The 24266-nt window shown below is 41.2% G+C and overlaps 1 protein-coding gene across 1 annotated transcript in view; it reads right to left on the reverse strand.

Annotated features, from left to right (window-relative positions):
• The window catches only part of ADGRV1 (adhesion G protein-coupled receptor V1), a gene marked incomplete at its 5' end in the record, with an annotated part of 274932 nt that overhangs the window by 88497 nt on the left and 162169 nt on the right, over positions 1-24266 (reverse strand). Inside the window, one exon of the mRNA XM_082496974.1 lies at positions 2574-2690. Coding sequence (XP_082353100.1) covers positions 2574-2690 — 117 coding nt within the window. The remainder of the gene's footprint in view (positions 1-2573; positions 2691-24266) is intronic.

Genomic DNA, 24266 nt, shown 5'->3' on the forward strand with positions numbered 1-24266 from the left:
ATGTGTAGTAAGTACACCACGCTGAGAAATACGAACGTTCATTTCCCAGGCATTTAAACCTGCCATTTAGACAGCAGTAGCATCTCAACTTCCCAAATCAGTCTGGTCTTCCCTTGGATCCACAAGCTTTGCTAATACTGTCATGGGGACCAATTCAAGCGCAGAGATGTCCCCAGCACTCCTTTAGTGCCCTGGCATTGCTTCCTCACTCTGCAATGAGAAATATGAATTCAGGACCTATTCTCAAGCAAGAGGAGTAAATTGTAGCTGAGGGCTCGGTTGATCTACATTCTAGATGATTTCTTTCCTTGTGGGTCTTTCAAACTTCAGGAATTATTCACAGCTGAAGACTTGCACCTATGAAAAGGGGCAATGTTCCTCACTCGGAGTATTATTCCTGGCGGCTCTTGTCAGCTCATACTCAGCAGGCTGTAAAGGATTCCCTCCTGAGCACCTTTGTCCCCTCAGATTTGCATGAAAAGTCTCCATGACAAACACAAGCCTGAGGCTCCACTAAATGCAACGGGACATGCAAGTTATTAGGAAAGAAGTTCTTAGGCAAAAGTCTACTCCAACAAGTATAACAATGGATTTCAACTACAGCCATAAAAATGACCAACTGCTAATAGCCATGTAATTTTTTGTCATTACAGGAGGTTAATCCTTGGAAGAGCAAGCATTCGAAACAGGAATCCTTTCGCAACTTAATGTAATGTAACATGTAGGATGGGAAGATGAAGCACTATCAAACGCCGAGCAGTCAAAAATACCCCAGTAAAACGGCAACTTAAAAGCATTACTTTTTCTCTCCAGAACAGTAAATCTTCAAGAGATCTGAAGCGATTTAGGAATGAAGCGAATGAGCAGCTGTGAAGAAGAATATAATGGACAGCTCGCAAACTAATTTGCGTTGGTTAACTTCAGAGAAAGTCATAAGCCGAGCCAGGTGAAGCAGAAGTACAGTAGCAAAATGTCTGCATTGAGAAAGCAGAAAGTAACATCCACTGCAGAGAATATTTAATCTTGCTAACTGCATAAGTTCAGGAAAACCAAGAAGAATAAAAAGAGTGTTAGTATCACTAAGGACAGAGCAGTTTAGTCTCTGCTCCATTTTTACCAGCAGTTACAGCAGCAGCGTACATGAGAGACCATCTACTTGACGCTTGCTAAGACCAACAAGCACAGTGGAGCTGTTGGGGAGGCTGTTTGGGTTCTCAGTGAAAGAGAGCCTGACGTAATCCCAGGAAAACACCAAATATCACATGAATGTCCCTGGCAGAGAAAGCTGTATTTAGATCTAGCCTAATTTGCAATTCTTGGTTTGGTCTGACAACCTGCATATTGGAGGATTTGTTTGGTAATGTATGGAGCGGCACATATAAAGCTGTATGCTATAATAATTGTGCTATGGACAAATCCTATTAACATAACGGACAAAGAAATGGCGTAATTAACACATTAGTACTAAATATACATTTCTAGATGAGGGTATCATAATGTATTTTCCAAATAATGTCACAGCTTGTTATTTTGACTAACTTACAATGATTAATTTTCAGTAACAAATTCGATTGTTCATGGCTTCCCACATTAGTTCAATCGTTTTTTACACCATTTAGTGTTCTATATCGTGTCAAAAGAGCAACGGAGCTGGTCAGGGGTCTGGAGCACACATCTGATGAGGAGCGGCTGAGGGACCAGGGGGTGTTCAGCCTGGAGAAAAGGAGGCTGAGGGGAGACCTTATCTCTATCTAGAACTACCTGACAGGAGGGTATAGAGAGGGGGGGTTGGTCTCTGATCCCGAGGAACAGGTGATAGGGTGATAGGACAAGAGGAAATGGCCTCAAGTTGCCCCAGAAGAGGTTTAGGATGGATATTAGGAAAAACTTCTACACCGAAAGGGTTGTCAAGCATTGGAACAGACTACCCAGGGCAGTGGTGGTGTCGCCATCCCTGGAGGGATTTAAAAGACATGCAGATGTGGTGCTGAGGGACGTGGGTTAGTGGTGGACTTGACAGTGTTAGGTTGATGGTTGGACTCGATGATCCTGAAGGTCTTTTGAATCTAAATGATTCTCTGATTCTCTGAAGATTTATGAATGTATATACTCCTTATTGTAATGCAAACTTATGAAGGTATGTTTGTCAATTACACGAGTCTAATGACTAAAATGCGCCTGACTCAAAAAATTACAGTGTAGTTTACGCTTCCATTTCACCTGTAAAAGATTGTTTCAAAAGACCAAATAAGAGATGCTCAGAAAAGCTCTCAACTCTAATAAAAATAGTACTTCAGTGTTTTGAGACAGTAACTTCTATAGGATGAAGTGAGATGTGGAAATTCTTACACAGTCATAATGGATATTAGTGGAAAAAAGTCTTTACGGGGTTCGAATATTTACCCTTGGAGCTGTGACACGCTAGGTTTAATAAAGACCATCTAATATTTTGCCTCTCTACTAGCATTGAACTGCAGAGATACATCTACCACAATATAATAGAGACACAGTCTAAGTATCAGGTACTTTTACCGAGGTTTTGGGGAAGGGGTGAAAAAGACTAAGAGACCAACCTGAATAAGCATCCAGCTGAACTGGCAGAGGTAAAGGTAATGAGTTACAGATGCAAGGGCGGAGCAGCTCTCCTCTGAGAGATGTTGGCTCATGTAAGCAGAGGCCAGAAACGAAATCTGCAGGGAAAAAAACCACAATACATGTATATTGGAATTAAACAAAATTCATTTAATAATAAGTATAATAATGAGCAAAATAATATCTTCAGTTTGGATGTAAAATATACGCTCAGTTACCGTTCCAGTAGGACTCAGGAGACATACCCTGGACATTTAGTATGCACCCAAAACAAGTGACTCTTTAACACTGCCAGCCACAAAACTAGCTTTAAACATTTGCAGACAATTTAGTATCCATTACATCCATACCTGAAAAGACCGTAGATAGACTTAAATAGTTATTTAATATTGTTCCCCGGACTAATTGCCATGCCACACCAGACACCGGTTTTGTAACTGAGGGTGGAGATTCTCCTCCATAAAATAAAGCGATACATTATCTTCTCGTTTCAGTAAGGCCGGAAATCTTATCAAGTAAACAAACAAACTCAAGAGGCATCTACTGTCCCCAGACTGTCAGACATGCAGCAATATTATACCCCATGGCGTCAGACAGCGATACTGAGCAAAAGGGAGTAAGCATTTCTTCTCTTGCCTAAGAGCAGAGCAGGATTTCACCCTCACAAGGCAGATACCAGTTTCTTTCTGCAGACGTGCCGAATGTCAAAGGACTATACTCTGGCCGGATAAGTAGCCAATGCATTGTGTAAGGAACAAAGGTATTCTAACTCTGACCGCAATGAACGCTGCTAAAAAATTTCAATATAGCATTTAACATTAAATCACGACTCAGAAACTTTGAGCACTGCCTCCTTTGAATTTCCTTATAAATAGTTCTACAAGCAGACTTCATTAAAGTCTTCATATAAAGAAAGGCTCAATTTACCTACTGAACACCTGCAGTAAATGATGACTTTTCCCTTCATTTACAAGGAGTAATATTATTTTGACCAACAGCCCATTTACCTGTTAGCAATATGGATTCGTGGACTGTGCAGACTGGTTTTACGTATATAAAATTAGGAGATGGGGTGGGGAAGGAAGTTAAAGTACACCAAGTAATTTGGCATACACCTGGACATTGTATTTATAACAAAAAAAAAAAAAACCAAAACAAAACAAAACAAAAAAAAACCAAAAAAAAAACCAAAACAAACATGTATGGTATTGGATAACTCCTACACAGTGTCTTTACTACAACAATATCCCTATAAAGGCAGGGTCTGACAGATAGGTAATGTTATCTCACCATGAAATGGAAGAATAGGAATGAGCAACTGGGCAGCAACTGAACTAATAGCAATTATGAGATGCATTTCATTATCTAAAGTAAAAAATGCACTTTTAGTATGTTATGTGGGGTTCATTGGTCTTCTGCCGGCAACAGGAGTGTAACCATGGCCACATAACCATTCAGTTATTAAGAGGTTAACACACGGCTTAATACAGACTGCTATTTGCCAAATGCTGACGCTGCTACAACAAATGCCATTGTCTGGAGTGGGTTAAACACAACTGAAATATGTGTGCAATAGCTGCCTTCCATGGGGGCTAAACACAAGAGACGTTTGCGTAAACAACTCCGTAGCACCAGCAGAGCTCAAACAGTACCAGTAGTACTTTTCCTCAGACTTGAGAAAAGGCTTCTGCTCACAACATGCAAAATACAATACACATCAGGTGGAGAGGCTTTACCACCTTTTGTTCTTTGAAGGCTTGTGTATATGTCAAGGACAGACTGTTAGGCTAGAGATAGAGACAAAGAAGGGGTGAAACCACAAAAGCAGACTGATCAAGTCCTGGAAACATGTTTTTAGCACCTTCTGGACCAAATGTTGACTTGATAGTCTTTTGCATCTGTAATCAAAGAAACTATAATTTCTAGCCTTTTGCTGTGTTTCAAGAAAAATAATTTTTGTATTTTTTTTAATATTAGAAAAGAGAAGTATATTGCTATGTCAACAGTTTTCCAAGCAATACAATGCAAAGAGTCCAGATTTTTGCTAAAAACGCATACCTTCACGCATACTGACTCTTGTTGAAGAAGTAAAACGGCAATACGGCCAAAGCAATTACTCAGCTAAGAATTCATTGTAACTAATGGCATTGCAGTGCTTTAGGCAAAAAAAAAAAAAAAAAAAAAAAAAAAAAAAAGATTAGAAAGGTAAGAGGCAAAGAAATATTTACACATTATTTTCATGTAACTGCTATCCTGCATCTTGTGAAGAAGATACAAATGAGAATTGGGCTACAAGATAAACATCAAATGGTAGACTGTTTTTCGAAATGTTGGGAGAAAATACTGTAGTTTATCTACGCTGTGTACGTTGGCACTTACAGCCTAAAATGCAATGCACTGAAATTTAGTAGAAACACATGGAGGGCAGGCCACTGAATAGACCTTTCCCCTATAATAACTGAGGCTATTAGGGAAACAAACAAAAAAAGCAGCTTCCAAATAAATTGTTCTTTAGACAACTGACTCGCGTCTTCTGTACTTTGCTTAGGTTTTGACTGTAGTGGGCAATCTTCTGTAACTTTAATAAGCAAAATAGGTACCACATATTGGAACAAATTGTTCCCCCTTGGAACATTAAAAATATATGCATATTGGATGTGTTCCTTATCAATACTAATTGTTCAGAAGTCTTTTTACAGAGCTCATATGATTTTAAATACACCTTTTCAAGCAATATTTGTAATCTGCCATTTGATTCGATACAGAGATTATAACATAGTGCTTCCTCCTGAAACTCATCAAGGCGGTCAGTCTTGACCCAAAATGATTTAACTAAGGGATAACAAGTGACTTATGGCACTCAAGTAGCAGGCTGCTAATTTTGTTAATTTTTGTACCATAGTTCTGTGCCACATTTACAATTACAGTGATACCATATCACTCAGAAGGTTCCTCTTGACAAAGTGAAAACATAAAAGTTTAAAAATAAAAGATGATAAATCAATGCCCTTTTATTAAAGAGCAAAAAACTTTTGACAGGGTTCCCATCTGACAGTCATTTACTCAGCTAATTAATCAACGGATACTGCTATTCCTTTGTAACTCTAAGACAGTTCCCTAGCCATCACTTGAAGGAAATCAGCACCTGGGTATTCAACCTAAGTCATCAACACCAATCTATAAAAGAATAAAAAACAGATGATTTGCAAAACTGTGTGTTCCTATTTGAGGAAGAGCGTTTTTGAACTGCCGTTTCCAAGCAGTAGGCTGTCTCAGAACATCACTCCTCTGCTAGTTAAGAGCCGCCTCCTGGTTTCCAGCCTGCACTTATCCATGCTCAATTTATATCTATTTGTTCTTCTGTTGGAAGTCTCTCAGGTTAAACAGGATTTCCTCCTCCTTGGGGTTTGCACTATCATGAATTCACGGAAAGCAGCAGTATTCTCCCTCAGACTTCATTTTTCAAGGTTAAATAAGCCCATCACAGCACAGCGCAGTACTCTGTAGAGATGCCGAAGCGGGGCTGGACGGCAAAAGCATTTTCGCTCCATGAATACAGAATCTGCCTGGATCAATTTATCTTGTTCCTCCAAGTAATACTACGTACTGCACTGCGAAACATATACTCACATATACATTTCTTTCCTTACGTTTTATGGCAAATCTTATCACTACTCCTGGTCAGAGAATATGGAACACCCAACGAGGAGGACAGGAACGTTTTTATGTTGAAATCCATTGATCTGTCTTAAGAGTCTGACCCAATTTTTCAGCCTGGCAATGTAGTAAATAGCGAAAAAATAATTTTACAAAGACCTAAGCATATTTTATGCGATATTAGCTACACAAAGCCTTCAACAATATTAGAGAACAGGAACTTTCAGCACTGATATTGCAAATCACGGAATCACGGAGTTTCAGAGTTGGAAGGGACCTCTAGAGATCACCCAGCCCCACTCCCCTGCCAAAGCAGGATTGCCCAGAGCACATCACTCAGGACTGCATCCAGGCGGGGCTTGAACATCTCCAGGGAAGGGGACTCCCCCACCTCCCTGGGCAGCCTGTGCCAGTGCTCTGTCACCTGAACCGTAAAGAAGTTTTTCCGTGTATTTGAACGGAACTTCCCGTGTTCCAACTTGTGCCCATTGCCCCTCGTCCTGTCACTGGGAACCATTGAAAAGAAATATTAAGTTAAAACCCTTAAGTAATACATAAAATAAAGGGTAAAAGTAAAATAATAAAACACTAAAGTATAACCAAATTTATACTTGATTTATAATTTTAAGAACTGCAAACCTACTTACACATGGGGAAAACAAACCCGAGAGTCATAACCTCTCCTTTGTATTGTAAGAAGTGCTGAAGAGGCAGCACGTTGTGCTGGGTGGAGCAAAAAGAAAGAGAACACCTTGCTATGCTCTAGAGAAAAAGCCGCGGAGAAGGCTAACCCAAGCAGATATAAAAGCATCAGGTGCCAGAACTGCTCCTGTAGCTGAGGAACAGATCCTTCCCCAACGGGAGAAACCCGCAGACCACGCGTCCGACTCCCCTAGAATGCTCTGGACTGTGCCAGCGGAGAACACGTCAGTATACTTATGCCACATTTTTGTAATTCCTGTAAATTCCCGTCTCACAGAATGAACTCGTGACGCTTTAGACGTTGCCTTCTTCTAGATGGATATGTCATCACAGAAATGTGATCCATGTCTTACAGAAACGGATCTTAACTGTGGTCATTTCATTTCTTTTCACATTAAATATTTTTTTTTCTCTTTTATCAGCGTTATTATATTCTTTTAATAATTCAAAAATTATTTCTTTGTTCCATGTAGGAAAAGACTATCTTCCTTATAGAGCTTGTTTACCTGTATTTCTATGAAAAAATAAAACAAAGCAAAGAGCCCAACCACATGCTATCTGTCATTACACCAACACAATCTCAAAAGAGGAATAGCATCAAAGGCATAATTTACAGTGCTGTTCCTTTTGTTGGACTTAATTGCAATGAACAATAACATAGGAAAATAAACACATTGAAACTCCCATGTCCTCACCGAACTGCTCTCTTCTGCTTTAAATTTACTTTATATGGGTAAAAAAGGGGTTCACTCCTTGAACGCAGGGACACTGCTTAATAATAGTGCATATGAATCATACTTTTTGTTACTGCTGGGTAGGTCAGGACAGCACTGATGTAAGCCGAGTGTTCTTCTTGTGTTTTGTGTTCTGATATTAAACACCAGGACAAAAATACCAACAAAGGATGTACAAAAAATGGCAGAGATTTATGGACACTAACAAAAATTCTAAGCCACTCTTCCTGGAAAAAGTAACAATAAAACACACAGCATGCTTCAGAGCACAGAGGAAAAGTTTATATAATTTAGAAGGATAAAAACACAGCGTTTAACTGGGTCAAAAGAAAAGTTCGATAACTAACTTTTCATTTCATATTTATTCTGTATTAATGATGCTAAAACAAGCAGTTAGAGTTCCTTTGTGAATTTACATGAATGCTAAATGACTTCACTGAATTGTTTCAGAAATTACCATAATTCAGACAGTGGTGCCTTATAACTGGCACCAGAAAATAAAAATACACGTGGGTTTAGCTTTATTTCTGCCTTCAGCTAAGCCAGCGAGCATATATATTGAAAAATAAGTGCTTTATGAACAGCAGCTCCAAAATATTACTGCATAATTTGCATGCATTGCATATTTTAGAGAGATTTTTGTGTTTTTAGAGATTTTTGCGAATTATTTGCTTAAAGTTCTTTGATATCAGACACATCACGGTACACGAGCGCTTTCAGAAAAGCCGAAGAGCTAACTAAAATAAAATCATGTGGAATACCGATGGTATATTTACAACGCAGTGACCCATGGCGCTTTTGTGTAAAGATGTTTACACTTTATTAAGCAGCAGCAGAACTGGCAATCGTTTTTGAGCAGCGATTAGACATCACCACCATATGTTACTCATTCCCTTCCCCCAGCGGAGCAGGATGCCAGTCGGTTTCGTGCTGGATTCCGTCCCTGCCCTCTTCACTTCCCATTTTTAGGCTTTTTTTTTTGTTAATTTTGTTAATTTTCTGTGCCACATTTACAATTACAGTGATACCATATCACTCTGAAGGTTCCTCTTGACAAGACCTACTCTTTTTGGCTTCTCCGAGGACGGCGGCAGGCCATCGGAGGGTGCAGGACACAGGATGGGAGGGCACGAGGCACCTCCACCGGCAGCACAGCAGCTCGCCGCCGGCCGCGCAGCGGAACCCGGCTCGCACGGAGGGCAAAACAGATCTGACACACGTAGAACGGCTGCACGGTCTCCTCTTCACGCAGTTTATCCTCTCTTCCGACCATGCCGTCCCTCACAAAGAATGTGTTGAGTGATACCCATTGAGAAGGTACACTTGATTTTATGATTATTTTTTTTTGTTTGTAAATAAGGAAGAATAAGGAGTAGCAGGATTTTAGCAGGTCCTCACCTATTTAGTTTTATATACAGATTCAGAGCAATGTATCTGGCACAGTACCCCATAAAGACAGATCCTATTATCAGCTCCTTTTGGGTATGGGACAAAGATGCACATTGCTTTGTCACTCACTACCAAACACAAGCCAGACCTCGAGACCCACTGCAAGACCCTCAGTAACACAACTCTTTTGCTATAATGATGCAAACCGAAGCTGAAAAACCCTCTTTTTAAAAACCATCAAAACTGTATCTAGTCTTTTGCAGTTTCAGGTACCCAAACAGCTCAGGGCAATGTGAATATGCTGATTTGGCAGGTCCAAAACAAGCTCTTCTGATGGATGTTGACTTTCTGTGGTTGGATGTCCCTTCCATTGCTTTCTGCCTTGAAGCTCAGATTAGACTCTGAGCAGGAGTTCTGCCATGACAAATTAATTGGCTCTAGAAGGTTCTTAAGTGGGATCTGTATACGCTTAGGTGGTATATCTGGTAAAACTGTTACTAAAGTGAATTTTCACTCCCTCCATTTCTGGATACAGTTTTTTCTTAAAGTTCAAGTGTAAGGTTCCTTCAATAATTGTACACAACTTTGACAGCATGACCATTTGTTACCTCTAAACTGAATTTAAGGCTCTACCCAGTATCGGCGATATGTGACGTTGGGTAAGTAAAATTACTGTAAGGATAACACATCTGTTTACTCCTGATGCTTCATGTAAATAGTTAAAAATGGTCAACACCCCATGCCCCATGGCTGATGCCCCAAGCCCATCAGTGTTTAAGAGGCATTTGGACAATGACCTTAAAAATATGCTTTATCTATTGGTCAGCCCTGAAGCGGTCGGGCAGTTGGACTAGATGATTGTTGTACGTCCCTCCCAACTGAAACTATTCTATTTTTTTTCTTCTGTTCTCCAAATAAGCTGAAGATGAGAAAGATAAACATCACTCCCCGCAGTCCAGGTGCTGGCTGGAGTAACCTGCAGCTCTCTTTCCGCCTGCAGGCCCACAGGAGATTTCCCCCTGGTAGGAATCACACCACAGGGTAGGGCAGACACCATAAATCAGGGTCAGGATGCAATCAGGGTGCCCCCATGCTTAATATTTTAAGTATGGTAGCAGAGGTCTCCCATGCTTCTCTGTATAACTAGCCAGCTGTGAAGAATAACTATTTATCTACCTTCTTTACAAAGAAATAGCCAACCTGTAACTACAGACACACAGCATCTTCTGCCTTCACTAAGCTTCAGCAGCAAACCTGGAGATCATCTTGAGGGGCTTTTCCTTTTCTTCTTCAGCTAAAACACGCTAGGTTAAGCGAAGTTGATGCTTCATGTTTACAAAACTAGTGGCTGCATAAGCAGCTCAAAAAGTAGGTACACCAAAAACGTAACCTCCAGCAGAAGGCTGGTGATGGTGAATGGTTAACTAAGGGCAACTAAGATGATTAGGGCAACTAAGATGATGAAGGGAGTGGAGCATCTCCCTTATGAGGAAAGACTGAGGGAGCTGGGTCTCTTTAGTTTGGAGAAGAGGAGACTGAAGGGTGATCTTATTAGCGTTTATAAATATATAAAGGGGGAATGTCATGAGGATGGAGCCAGGCTCTTCTCAGTAGCAACCAATGATAGGACAAGGGGTAATGGATTCAAGCTGAAACACAAGAGGTTCCACTTAAATTTGAGAAGAAACTTCTTCTCAGTGAGGGTGACAGAGCACTGGAACAGGCTGCCCAGGGAGGTTGTGGAGTCTCCTTCTCTGGAGACATTCAAAACTCGCCTGGACGCCTTCCTGTGCAACCTCATCTGGGTGTTCCTGCTCCGACAGGGGGATTGGACTAGATGATCTTTTGAGGTCCCTTCCAATCCCTAGCATACTGTGATACTGTGATACTGTGAATGGTTATGCTTTTCATCCACAGCTCTGTTGGTAGAGCACGTGCTCTCTACAGTCTCCAGAAAAAGCAAAGGTTTAAGTATAGAAAGCACAACTATGGGATCTGTCTTCTTTATGGGTTGGAAGAGCCATTCTGAGATGAAGCCTGGTGTGATACGAAAGAATATTTAATTGAAGCAATTCAAGTTTTGCTAGAATCTTTTAACACGTAAGGAGAAATTCACTTAACACAAACCAAGTGTTGTTCAATAAGGGCTAACAGGTAAGTTCCCTAGTTCTAGTATTATTTGTAACCTTTGATATTAAAGAAATGCTGGTCTAATTTAAATATTTACGGCAATCTTTGATCTGGATTCCTTCTAAATGTCAAAATATGGCCTAGGCAATGATCAGGTCAGTGATCAGTACAGTCTATTGTGATGTAAGTAACTTCAACTGCTGCTTTCTCTGGGCAAGAGGCTTCCTAATTACACAGAAGAAGGAGGTTTCCATCCCTAACAAAAACAGAACACAAAACTTCCGGATTTTCTTGTATGGATGGAATGGTCATTTGAACCCACAATAATCAATGTGAATTAGTAAACAGCATAGGCTATACAAAGCAATAAAGATTTAAGATGACTCCACTTGAAGACAGGACTTTTCAGACGCCTATAATAAAACCATCACGAGCATGCCAGCTGACGTAGATTATTTAATAGCATTAAATAATGTCTTAGTAGTCATAGTTTATCTGTTCTGTACAGGCTCACCTCATCTGTAAACAAGCTGGGGAAGGAACTGGGTCACTAGTGCTCTGAGCAATAACTTAGATTAAAAACAGACAAACAAAGAAAAACACATTGAATATGCCAAGAAGATAAGGATCCTAGAACTGTGACTAACCTAAAGCAATAACATAGATTAGGTATTAAGTACAACTTTTGGTACACAAACAGTATTGTAAAAATAAGTTCCAGAGTGTGGTTCAAGTATTTATAGAATTTAGAAGTCATATCCTGCTGCCACGGACTTTGTTCGGGGGTACAGACTGAATCGCTTTCTCAAACTCAAACACAGAAACTTCCTTATCTAGCTAGAATCTGTCCTCTGTGGTTTTGCCAACATGTGAAAATGAACTGCAGAGAAAGTCACTTATTCCTAAAATAACTCTTGTTCTAACTGTCTTCACGCAAAAAATGATTTAAAATAAACTGATGTTTATTCTGGAATAGGGCATCTGCATATGAAACTAGTCTGAAAAATTACTCCGTATTGCCTACTTCGCTATTTCGATATTTAGTGACTAGAGGTTCTGGTGAGCACCGGAGAATAAAATGTTTTCTGCAGTAGTTTCTCATAGTTTCTCATGTATAATGAGAGTGCAAAACACACGTTAAGTTCTTTGTCTAAAGTAAGTGGGCTTGCAGATAGTAGTCAAAAGCCAGACTTTCTAAAAATAAAAAGTGATTCAAGGTTAACTTTTTAAAATGTCCTCTCAGATGTTATTAAAGGGACATTTATTAAAACAGTAATGTATACATAGATTTCCGTATTTAAAAAGTAACTAACTGCTATCTGTATTTTATCTAGTACACTTGACAGCCATGCCCAAGGCTGGGCTATGTAGGTTCATATGGTCTAATTCCTGTTTCATGGTCAGGATCTCCTGCCAAATGCTGGAAGAATTTGAGCATGATGCAGATCTGTATGGTCATTGCCAGCTGCTTTTTGCATCTTTCTTAATTACTCACAATTTGAAATAGCTTGGTAAACTAGTTCCAAGGGACTCTGGAAATGAAGCTCTTTGGGCACCATTGTCATCAAATTTTATTTATCATCACACTTATTAGCTTCACATTTCTGATGCACATTTATGGAACACTGAAATCAGTGCTTTCAGTTGAGAATGGCTGTCCCTTTATTCAGAGTAAGAGAAATAGAACAGCAGTTAGCTGTCTACATTTTAAAATCACCTGCTATATTTTCCATCAATACATAAAAATAGTGGTGTAGTTTATGAAAAGCGTGGGGAAAAAAATGGGATGTGAGACAGTCCTTTCATTTCACAACACCAGATATTTCAAAACCATTCTCACTGTAAAAATCCTCCAGCTTTGTATAGGAATTAGAGTAAAATCATAAAATCACAGAATGGTTTGCGTTGGAAGGGACCTGAAAGATCATCCAGTTCTACCCCCCTGTCCCAGGCAGGGACACCTCCCCCCAGCCCAGGTTGCTCCAAGCCCTGTCCAACCCGGCCTTGAACACCTCCAGGGATGGGGCAGCCACAGCTGCTCAGGGCACCCTGCGCCAGGGGCTCATCACCTTCACAGGAAAGAATTTCTTCCTGATATCTAATCTAAATGTCCGTTCTTCCAGTTTGAAGCCATTCCCTCTCATCCTATCACTCCATGCCCTTGTAAAAAGTCCTTCCCCAGCTCTCCTGGAGCCCTTGTAGGGACTGGAAGGCCACAATAAGATCTCCCCAGAGCCTTCTCTTTTCCAGGCTGAACAGACCCAATTCTCTCAGCCTCTCCTCATAGGAGAGGTGTTCCAGTCCTCGGAGCATATTCATGGCCTTCCTCTGGACATGCTCCAACAGTTCCATGTCCTTCTTATGTTGGGGGCAGTACTCCAGGTGGGGTCTCACCAGAGTGGAGTAGAGGGGCAGCATCACCTCCTTTGACCTGCTGGCCACACTTCTGAAGCAGCCCAGGATACGGCTGGCCTTCTGGGCTGCGATCACACAACACTGGCTCATGTTCAGCTTCTCGTCAATCAGCACCCCCAGGTCCTTCTCCTCAGGGCTGCTTTCCAGCCATTCCCCGCCCAGCCTGGATTGGGATTGCCCCGACCCAGATGTAGGACCCTGCACTTGGCTTTGTTGAACTGCATGAGGTTGGCTTGGGCCCACCTCTCCAGCCTGTCCAGGTCCCTCTGGATGGCATCCCTCCCCTCCAGTGTATCGACTGCTCCACACAGCTTGGTGTCATCAGCAAACTTGCTGAGGGTGCACTCAATCCCAACACCCATGTCACCAACAAAGACGCTGAACAGCAGAGGTCCCAGTACCACCCCGTAGAGATATTTAATCTGTCGTACGCAAAGCAGAGCCAATATCCAGTGATTTGGACTCATCATATCCAGACGCACCTGAATTTTAAGCACTGTACATGTTCTGGAGCTACAGTGGATAAAACAAGTTATAACTTTCAAATGTTGTGACTAGAAACGTGTAGTAGTGCCCTTGTATTCTCTCATTTATACACACTGCTCTAGCTGATTCCTTCCACAATTTTTAATGTTATTTTAATAGCTTTAGGTTTTGAATGTGTAATGGTCACAGGATTGACTGGTGACTCATATCCCTCTTGAGTGAAGCTGTTGACCACAGGCTTGCCTTTCTGTATCTCATTTTGTGTAGGCCCCCTTGGTCCAAAAAGTCTTGAAACTGCATCCCTGGGCTTTTACTGAAAATAAACAAAATATCCAAAATAACCCTGCTCTATCATACACGAACAGGAACAGAAATGTACTCAGTAATAACTCATTTTCCAGGGAATCTGTTGACTAGATCAGAGTTGCAGACTTGGTAGAACAGAAGGACGGGAACCAATTTGTAGATTCCTGGTTTCATCAGGCCCATGTAGTCATTCTCAAAAGAGGACATTCAATGTCCTGGGGCGGATGGTGAGAGCACAGAGGCAGGGGACCGACTCTGTCATCCATCAAAATGCGCATATTAAGTTGGGACAGGTTGATAACGCATTTCTGCGTTCAGCTCTTTTCTCTGAAGACGACACATACACGCCAAGCTGCTTTTAAAGTCTTCTCCTGTGTTGAAGTACTTAGTTTCCTTGCCCTGACAATGATGATGTAGAGGTGGTGACTTAAAGCAAGCCTCATGCTAGATTTAAGGGCACAGTGGCCGGTTTACTCCCACAGTATTTGAGTCAGCTGTGCAGATGCGGAGCAGGACACATACAACAAAGGGTCTGAAATTAAAATAGTAGATGTGACCAGTTAAAAAAGAGGGCTGACAGCAGCTGCAAGAAATGAACAGGAGAACTTGGGACACCTGTAATAACCCAGTTTAGGATTTAGCCTAAATCTAGCAGGGAACACGCAGAATAGATCCTACGATGAAGGAAATCTCTTCAGCACTCAGACAGAAAAGCTGGGTTTAAAGTATACTCAACCAAGGCAAAAAGGCCTTTCTGTGCCTGGACTGCAAATAGGTGTGGGACAAACTACCAAGTCTGGATCAATTCTGCACGTCCCTCAGGGAAAAAGGCATCTGGAACAAGAGCCAGAACCTATGGCTTCAGCATGAATTTCTCAAAGCCGCATATAAATGAGGTATAAATGAGGCAGCTTCGCAGCTACCAGGGAACTTTCAAGCTCTCACCTGAATGGAGAAGAGACCTTTTGCATCAGAGTAAAGTTGAAATTGTGATTTGGGTCTGTTTCTACATCCTCAAGTTGCAGGAATATATTTGAATATGGAAATTCAGACTCCAGGGTACAGTTCTGTCATAAGCTATTTCCAAATTATAGTGCCTTTATATCGCAAGGATTCACCCTCAGGGGTGGGCAGGTAAAAATGGGTCTGCGCAGCTTTCCTAGCACTGCCAATTCAGCTGGCTGGGAAATAAGACCACCCAGAGAGAGAGAGATCATGATTTACATCAGCTGTAAGCAGCTTCAAGACTCTTATGATTGCTGGGCATCAGTAGGGAGGGTCCCGTTACGGTTGCCACCTGATTGCAGAGATCAGCCACTGCAAGCGAGAAAGAATGCATGGGGCAGTCAAGAGAACTTCAGGGAAACCAGATTTGTGCTAACATCCAGAAGGATTCTGAACCCGAACTTTTGTTTGAAAGAAACAAAAAGTGTAGAAAACACCTCCCTGAAGCAAAGCTGTTATGTGATAAATTGAAAGTTATTCCTGTTTTTTTAAGCATCACTTATTCGTTATTTAAAAAGATGAACTTCTGGCCTTGACGATTCATTCCAGTTACTGTGACAAGAAGGAGTAATGCTGCTGAAGGGAAAGGGGGATAAGAGGGATACTAATGGTAAGATGCAGAGTGTATGAGACTCCTGATCTCCAATTCTTGTTTAATTTGTGACTGCTGTCACCTGTTTCTATCAGCTCATCTCAAAGCAACACAGCTGGCCTTCAGAAACCCTCCAGGAACCCCAACGGTCTGTGCTGCTGCCCAAGATGGACCTGTCCATCTCCCACCAACCTCCACACCAACAAGTGTGTGGCCACAGGAGGTGGTCTCCAGTGGGTTCAGCATCAGGTCCCCAGTGGGGATGTTCTGCCGGAGGGGGATGAGATGCCTCTCCCAGCACACGTATCCCCATCCCCATCCTCCCAAAACTCCTCTCCCGGGGTTTTGTTCCCAGCCCCATCAGCATCGCTCTGGCTCTCGGCAGCTCCTCTGATTAACCCGGTAGCGGCCAGATATTGCAGGACACCTTTTGATAAAAAGGGCACAACCAAGAGCTAAACAACAACCCTTTTTAGTGCAAATACTTCAAGCTGGTTTATTTCAGTTGCAACGTTAGTTACTTACAAATTCTTCCAGCTTTAGTAGTGAAGAAACACTACCCCCCCATCCATTTACATTTAATCCATTGAAACTGCATTTAATAATTCTAATTACATGATCCACTGACTCTACCTCATAAGAAAAACAAAGCCCATTCCTAATAGGGCAGTAACTTTATAACCGTCTCCTGTTTCATTGTGTCAGACTGAAACCAGAAAAAGTAACCAGAAACATTTCAAATTCATTTCCAAATGAACCTCCTTGCACAAAAATTGCCTTCAGACAAGAAAGTATTTCACAGGTGATTAAGATGCTACTGAATTTTTGGGCTCAAAAATAATGTCTTCTGCTGTAACTTCTGCAGCAGTAAGGAAAGCCTGTCATATATAATGACCATTTTTTTTTTTTTTTAAAAAAAAAAAGCTTGTAAAACCCATATCCAGATTGTTCTATGTATCACTAGTTGACTGGCAAAATAAGCTGCAAGAATAAAAAATCTTCTGTAATTTCACAGGCTATATACAGTATAATGCAGTGCCATAGAGAATTCTCTTCAAATAATAATTCAATACAGCGTTCGGAGTGAGAGGAATAAATATTTGTGGCTTAATAATTTTTTTCACGTATCGTTTTAAACACTGAATATGCTGCTGCCACTCAATCTTCCCTTGATAGGGCAGAGTCAATCAACTTCAGATCTAAGTTCTTCAAAAAGAGCTATTTGTGAGCGTGCAGCCGCCTAGCCCAGTTTACATTCCTTCCCTGAGGTGACTGCAGCTCCTCTGCAGCTCTGTTGCTGTAAAACCGAGAGCTGTTTACGTTCAGCAGGTCCAAAACAATGAAATTTCTCAAGGATGCCCGGTAATTCTGCAGGCAAAGAGAGCTGAGACGGAAAGCAGAGTTCTGAAGGCAGCCCTGAAGAGCACACGCTGAAATCGCACATGCAAGGAGAACAGGCTGAGCAGAATGACTTTGTGTACAGGTACGTGTACGAGAAAACAAACACCCTCTCTGCTCAACTGATGGATCTAAAGCAATTAATCACCGCGTTTACTTTCAAGATGTGAACCAAAGCACTTTTTTCTATAGCCTCTCTTTTTTTTTTTTTTATTTTTCCTAGGAACATGGTATTATCCTCCTTATCTTTTATTGCAACACAAACCAAACACAGAGAATGTTTGTCTTAAACAGTCACACATATGGAACCTGTCCTCTTTTAGAGATCGTATTTAGTATCAACATTTTGCTTGTTCCTACAGAAACAGGGATGTTTTTGCTGTGACCAAGTGCTTCAAACCCTTCCTGTGCTCGACTATACTAATAATAGCAAATGCTCTCCTCAGACCCCTCCCATGTGTTAAATTAATCAACACTAGAAGGTCAAACGTGCATAAAGTAGCTTATGCACATTAATTTATTAACTGAAATGACCTCACCACCACGTTTCGCTTTTCTGTTTCTTCTTAATACGTTCACGTGGTCAATTACTATCACTGAAATAACTTCTGAACTCCAAACATGAGTTGACTCCGTGCCCCTTCTGTACTCCACTTGTGGATGAGGTTGCTTGCATTTGCTTCTCGACAGCAAAGCAACGCTGAATTTTGCCATTTCAAAGAAAACAACTTTATTTCCTTAGTTAACCTCACCTGCGCAGGTACCTTCCTGCACTCTTCCCCTCTGCTCCTTCCTGTTCGTCCCACCCACCTCCAGAGGTTGGGTCGGTAAATAGCTCAAACATGTGTCCCCCAGCCCATCAGCACCGTGAGGATGGACCTTCTGCCGTGCATGGCCATCAGCCGCGCTGCACAGGACCAGCTTTAATTCACATCGTATCTTGCACACAGATGTGATTCCATCTGCCTCATGCTTTAAGTCAGCTGAACATGAGCTCTCTCCAGCTCAAAAGCTGCATAGTTTGGCCAACTCTGTGTAGTACTGGAGAAAACAGGCCTTGCTGAGGGGCTGAGTCCTACGTTTGAACACAAAACAACGCTTAACTGCAGCCGAACGGGTTTTGTTGAGAGCTGGCCAGAGCCCAGCTTGAAGCACAAGAAGCGTATACGTAGGTCCACCAGGAACGGACCGCACGGGCATACCCTCACTCCCCAGGGCCCGGCGAATAAAACGTCACTGGATAAGGTTGGGTTCACAGGCTTCATCTTCTGCATCGCACAGACCCTCGGGTGGGAGTTCAGGGAAAAGCACTGGGCAAGAAAAAAGTAGGGTTCTCCTAAAATTTTCCAGCAAGGGCAGGCTGCCGTGACGGCCCCCTTGGGTCACTGGCAACTGACAGAATTTACAGTGAAGCAAAGCCATGCGGTGAGGCAGTCAATTTGTGCAAGACATCTCATTAGTGAAAAAAACACCAAAGTTGAAGGACACTAGCCCCTTCTTCAGTTCTTCATCCCTAAAAACGTTTGCTTATTAGACTTACCCAGTTTCTCCAACTGCACTAGATGGTGTAGTAAAATATATTCTCTTTTCCTACAAATTTTGCTGTGAGCGAACTGCAGCTACAGCGCAGTATTACCACGTGAATCCTGCCACGATTTAGCATATCGTTACGAACATGTATATCTCGGTTGTTTATTTGATTGGATGCAAGCGTACAGCAGGAAAATATCGAACCAGGCAAGTGGATTGAACCCCGAGGCGTCCCGCCTATGCCAGGCTGAACCTCCCCTACGCAGACCCGGATCCCTCACTGCAGATTCTTCTCTGCTTCCCCGATCCCGACGCAGCCAGCAGCCGAGCTCAGAATCTCTTTTGGAAGCAATGTGAATGTAACTGGAAAACACAAGTTCCACTTTTCGCTCCCCGTGATTAATAATTTCAACCATTTCTTATTACAAAGCTGTTATTATTATTAAAAAGTTATTATTAATAGATGAAAAAAATGGGATTATTTTTCCTATGTTTTACCAATTTTTTGTGTCCTGAGTGCAAATGTAAAACCCTAAGGTTAGAAAAATTAGTATCTCCGCAGAACAAACGAGGGCAAAATTCTGTGAATACTTTTTTCTCTCCGCAGCCTCAAACTTGTTTACCTCATTCTTCATTTGCTGGTGCCCGTAGCGTATTGCAGATATCGATGCGACTGCTCAAGATGATAGAGCAGTAATTCAAAACGCTTTAGAGACTGCAATATAGGATTCCCTTTCATTCCCTCGTTAGGTAAATTAATTGTAAAGACAGTCCACGTAGAGTAGGTACAAAACCCCCTTAGAACGAATTTTAAGAAACGTCAGTCTCCCGAGCATTCCGGTTGGAGCACGGGTAAAGACTGCCGCTCAGTGGGCGTATCTGTTCCATGCGAAAGCGAAAGTCATCTAATTAAGTGGAAATCCCCAACATCATATGTGTTCTAGTGGTTTTGTCACTGTCTAAATTAAACAGATCTGGAGGGAGATTGCCATCTAGCATTCCCCAAGAAATGCAACAATTCATGGGATGTACTATTACTTTTGTGAGCTGTTATGCGCATGAGAATTCCTCTACTGAAAATACAGGAGGCCCTTCAGGGAATAAAACCAACTGGTTTGTTTTGTTTTTTTTTTTCAGCTGCACACATTAAAAATAACCTATTCCTCACACCAAAATCTACTTTGGCTAAGTATATAACTTCTGTTCTTTTTTTTTTTTTTTTTTTTTTTCAGAAAAGACAGGTGTCAACAGAGGTCTTGACAAAGGTCCCAAACTTCTCATTTTACTTGGACTATCAGCTCTTTCCCCTTTAACCAAGACCATGGGTAAATAGCACTGCTCTGCTCTCAAAATTCCTAACTTGAACCAAATCTCTTTAAAACACAATTAAAGAACATTTGCTTTGACTAAGAAGTAGAAAACTAAATTTTTTTAAAAAATACACCCCTCAGGAATTGATATTTAAATGAAAAACAGGAGGCAATAATTTCTGTAATATTCTGATGACAGTGAGTATGTGAAAACAAAAGACAATTCTGAAGTGACTATTATCAGCTAAGTAAAGACCAAACGGCTTATTACCTTTGGTAGCACATTCTACTATCTGACAGAGCAATATATATCATTTCCTGTAGAAGTAAGCAGGTCAGCAGTAATACCATAAAACTGAGATGGAAATCAGTACATTTTTATAAATACATTGGAATTTTTCCTGTGTTCATTTTTTTTCTCTGAATTTTGATTTTTGTTTATCATAATTTTATTACACTAGTCTCTATCTCTGTTCCAGAATAGCAGAGACTTGGAAACTCTCATTTATATTATCTTCAATCTCATAAAACTTCTTACTCTCAGGAAGCAATTTTGCAAATATCTACCTTCATTCAAAATGGCTTTTTTTTTTTTTTCCCCCCATTACATTTAAACAACACGGCAGAGCACATGGAGTAAAGCCAATAGTGCTGTTTGCTTTGGGCCTTGAATAAATGATGAAGGCAGAGACGGTTGGTGCAGCGGTGGGGGAGAGGAAGAGGCGTTAAGAAAAAGGTTAAGGGTGAAATCAAGTCACAGAGGACCAGGGGAAAGTCGGACTGCGAGTTTGCAATGCAGCATTTTTAGAAAGCCCGAATCAGAGCACAGGTGGAGAGGAAAAGTCGTGGTTTACACCCCTTGGGAAGAGAAGGTCTCTGAAGCCCACCTGCTTTCTTGAAGGCCAGGTCTTTCTAGGCTCAGGTCTTGTGGCTGCGAGACACACCTTTGAGATGGAGGTTGCTTACGTTCTTTGCACAGGACTGACATAACCAGTTTATGAATCGGCTTCTCTGAAGAGGTCAGCAAGCCACAAAACTTGGCGAAGAATGTGGGTTTTTTTAGCAGGCACTCGCATACTCGCATTGGGACATCGCTGCACAGTGAAATCTCAAGCTTTATGCTCCAAGAGCAATCAAACACATTTCCATTTCTTTTATTCTACTAAGACCTGTTTCCTCTAGGCCTGAACTGACCCTAAACAAAGGAATTCAGCCAGACTGGTGAGGCATGAGTCACAGGCGACGCCGACTGGAAAATGCATATTCTTTGGCTTCCCCTTTTCTCTCCCTTTTCCCACCGTCTTCCCCGACCTAAAGTTCTCAATTTCTTTTCTTCCTGATATCCAGCCTAACAATCAAAATATTCTATTAAAAATTATCTTTAGGAATGGAAGAAAGATGCACGGAAGATGTACAGAAGAATAAAACCACCACCTGGTGATGCGGGATGGGGCTACATAGAAAGAAGCCAAGAAGCAACTTCAAATGACACAGAGAATTAACATCAGTAATGTTTCAAGAAAACACGCAAACCCCCTTAAAAACTATGACAGTACTCAGAAGCAGTACCATTGCATGTAGAAAGTTTACATTCTGGAGCTGTGACGGTTAGTTTTCACATCTAAATTAACCCGGAACAGCGTTTATCGTTAAACTGGCTATCCTCTAAGAGAAAAAGAGTTTGCGATGTGACAGAGGGTTAAAAACTGTGTTCCAGCTTAGTTTTAAAAAACATAATGGACCTTTCCCCCCCCCAAAAAAAAAAACAACATTATTAATTAATTATTAGTTGAGCGATAAGTTACTGTTTACTTCCCAATATGTTTTCCCACTGTGGCAGAATAACGTTGCAGGACGGCTAAGCAAGCAGTGAGTCCGCACTTGGCGCCTATGCCCACCAGAGACGTGCCGGTCCTCCTGTGCAGAGGTTGGAGGTGTTTTTATTTGAGGACCTTCAGTGCTTTCTGTGGGAATGAACTGCCAGGTATCAGCCAAATTAACACATTCTCCACTTGCCTTAAAATATTTCTGCCAGACAAACAGCGCGCTGTGTGTATTTTAAAATTTAAGTATAGAAGCAATGTTATTAGCTTTATCCAGCCGGTACATTTAAAAGTTGTGCACATTATTCGTTTCACTACGGACAATTAGTTCAGAGTTTCAGGCTGGTTTGTCAGTTTGGAGACACCGTGATAAATCTGTCACAAACACCACTATACAAGTACCTTACGTGCTCTCAATGAGAAAGATCCTTTTATTTTGTTTTGCATTTTAATATCCTTTTATTTGTGATTTAAGGCACGAAAAGCTTACAAAGACCAATTACAAGGGACTTTGGTACCATTTGCAGAAGGTGGAAGTGACAAGATTACTGACTGCTTTGAGACAGCACTTTTTAAGAGACCGGGCACCGGCTCTCGGTAGGTGGTGCTGTGGGAAGGAAAGACTACTCCAGCTGTCAGCAACAGAGGGAAATTTATTCGTGCACAAAGAGGTTCAAGAATACAGTTTCTTGGCATAAACTCAAATATCTGAAGTATATAAGCAGGAGAAGAGAAAGTATGTGTTCTACTGCACTATCTTCCATTTCTCCCAATGATGAAACTGAAATGAATGCTGCATTAAAAAAAAAAAAAAAAAAAATAGACTAAGGGCCAGAAAAATATTCTTGCAATAGAATGTTTGAAAAATCAGTGTGCGATCAGGGACATATTACTGCTGACAATTTTAGCATTAGATGGCGAGCATGTATCCTTAAGTACGTGTGACTTTCAAAGCAATCACTCCTACCGGTGCAATGCACTATTAAAGACAGACAAAACCTGGGCTTTTTCTGGCTGAACACGCAGGCGTTGCGGCCAAAGAAAACCCCTCTCCCCTGGTGCACAGGCAGAGCTCGCTAATGGGCGCTGAATACAGGTACCAAATTAGGAGGTGGAATGGTAACAGCCAATGGTGTCGTTAGTGCCAGACAAGAGTTCATCCTACCTGCAAATTCAGCCATGCGTGAAATTCCCGAAATTCCAGAAAAGATTTGCATGACAGTATGATTACTTTATAAATACACTATGATTTTGAAAACTGCTTTTTTATTATAGGTTTACAAAACATAACCTATAGGTCCACTGCCTTTTACATAGGCTGATATAAACAGTAGATTCCTGATCAGTATTTCCCCCTGACCAGTGCTTTCTACTGCCAGTAAGAAATGGTCACCACTCACCCAAAAGCAGAGAGTTCTTTGGTGTGACAGTGAGCAGAACCAAATCAGTTCTGGCCTCTGCGGTACTCTGTGACCTGCAAATAAGTCTTAAATAGTAAATGTTCAATAAAACTCCATTTAATCCCTGCTCTCATCCTAGTAAATTATAATTGTTCTTCTTTTGAAGAAGGGAAAAGTGGAAGAGCTCCTCCTGAATCCAGCAGTATATGAAATTTTCACAGTTTCCAATGACTATATGTGGAGTTCATAGGGAAAAATGTTTTTCAGCGTAATCTGAAAACGATTTTCATAATTTCATACATTTTCATATTGGCATTTAATTTGTCCGGAGACGGAAGACTATGGCTGTTCCACACATGGACTACCTCAAGTCTTCATTACTGAAGTTGAAAATATGGTTAGTTCTTAAGATACATAAATTTACTGAAGTAGTTGATATTTTGGGGGAGGTTTTTTCATTCCAGCCTACATAATAGGAAAACAAGAGACAATTTGCAGAGTTCTGTTTGTGAACACAAAATAATGCTCCTTAAAAATCATTTCTTCCTCCCCCTTTTGCCCCCTTTTCCTTCTCTGGATAATGGGAAATCCACCAATGGAACCACTGGAACCGATCTTGCCTGTTTCTGTGCCAGCTGCTAACAAAAAGGAAAAGTGTTCTTTTCTGCGGAAAAAGGATTGAAGCTTCTGGCTCCAGTACAAATGCTTATTTATAGCTCCCCAAGGTGTTCTCACTGCACTCACTGCACTCCCCTGTAAATTTATATGTTGAAACAAAAGGAGATATTTATATGTAA

Source organism: Vanellus vanellus (assembly GCF_965231255.1).
Source record: "Vanellus vanellus genome assembly, chromosome: Z".
Lineage (NCBI taxonomy): Eukaryota > Metazoa > Chordata > Aves > Charadriiformes > Charadriidae > Vanellus > Vanellus vanellus.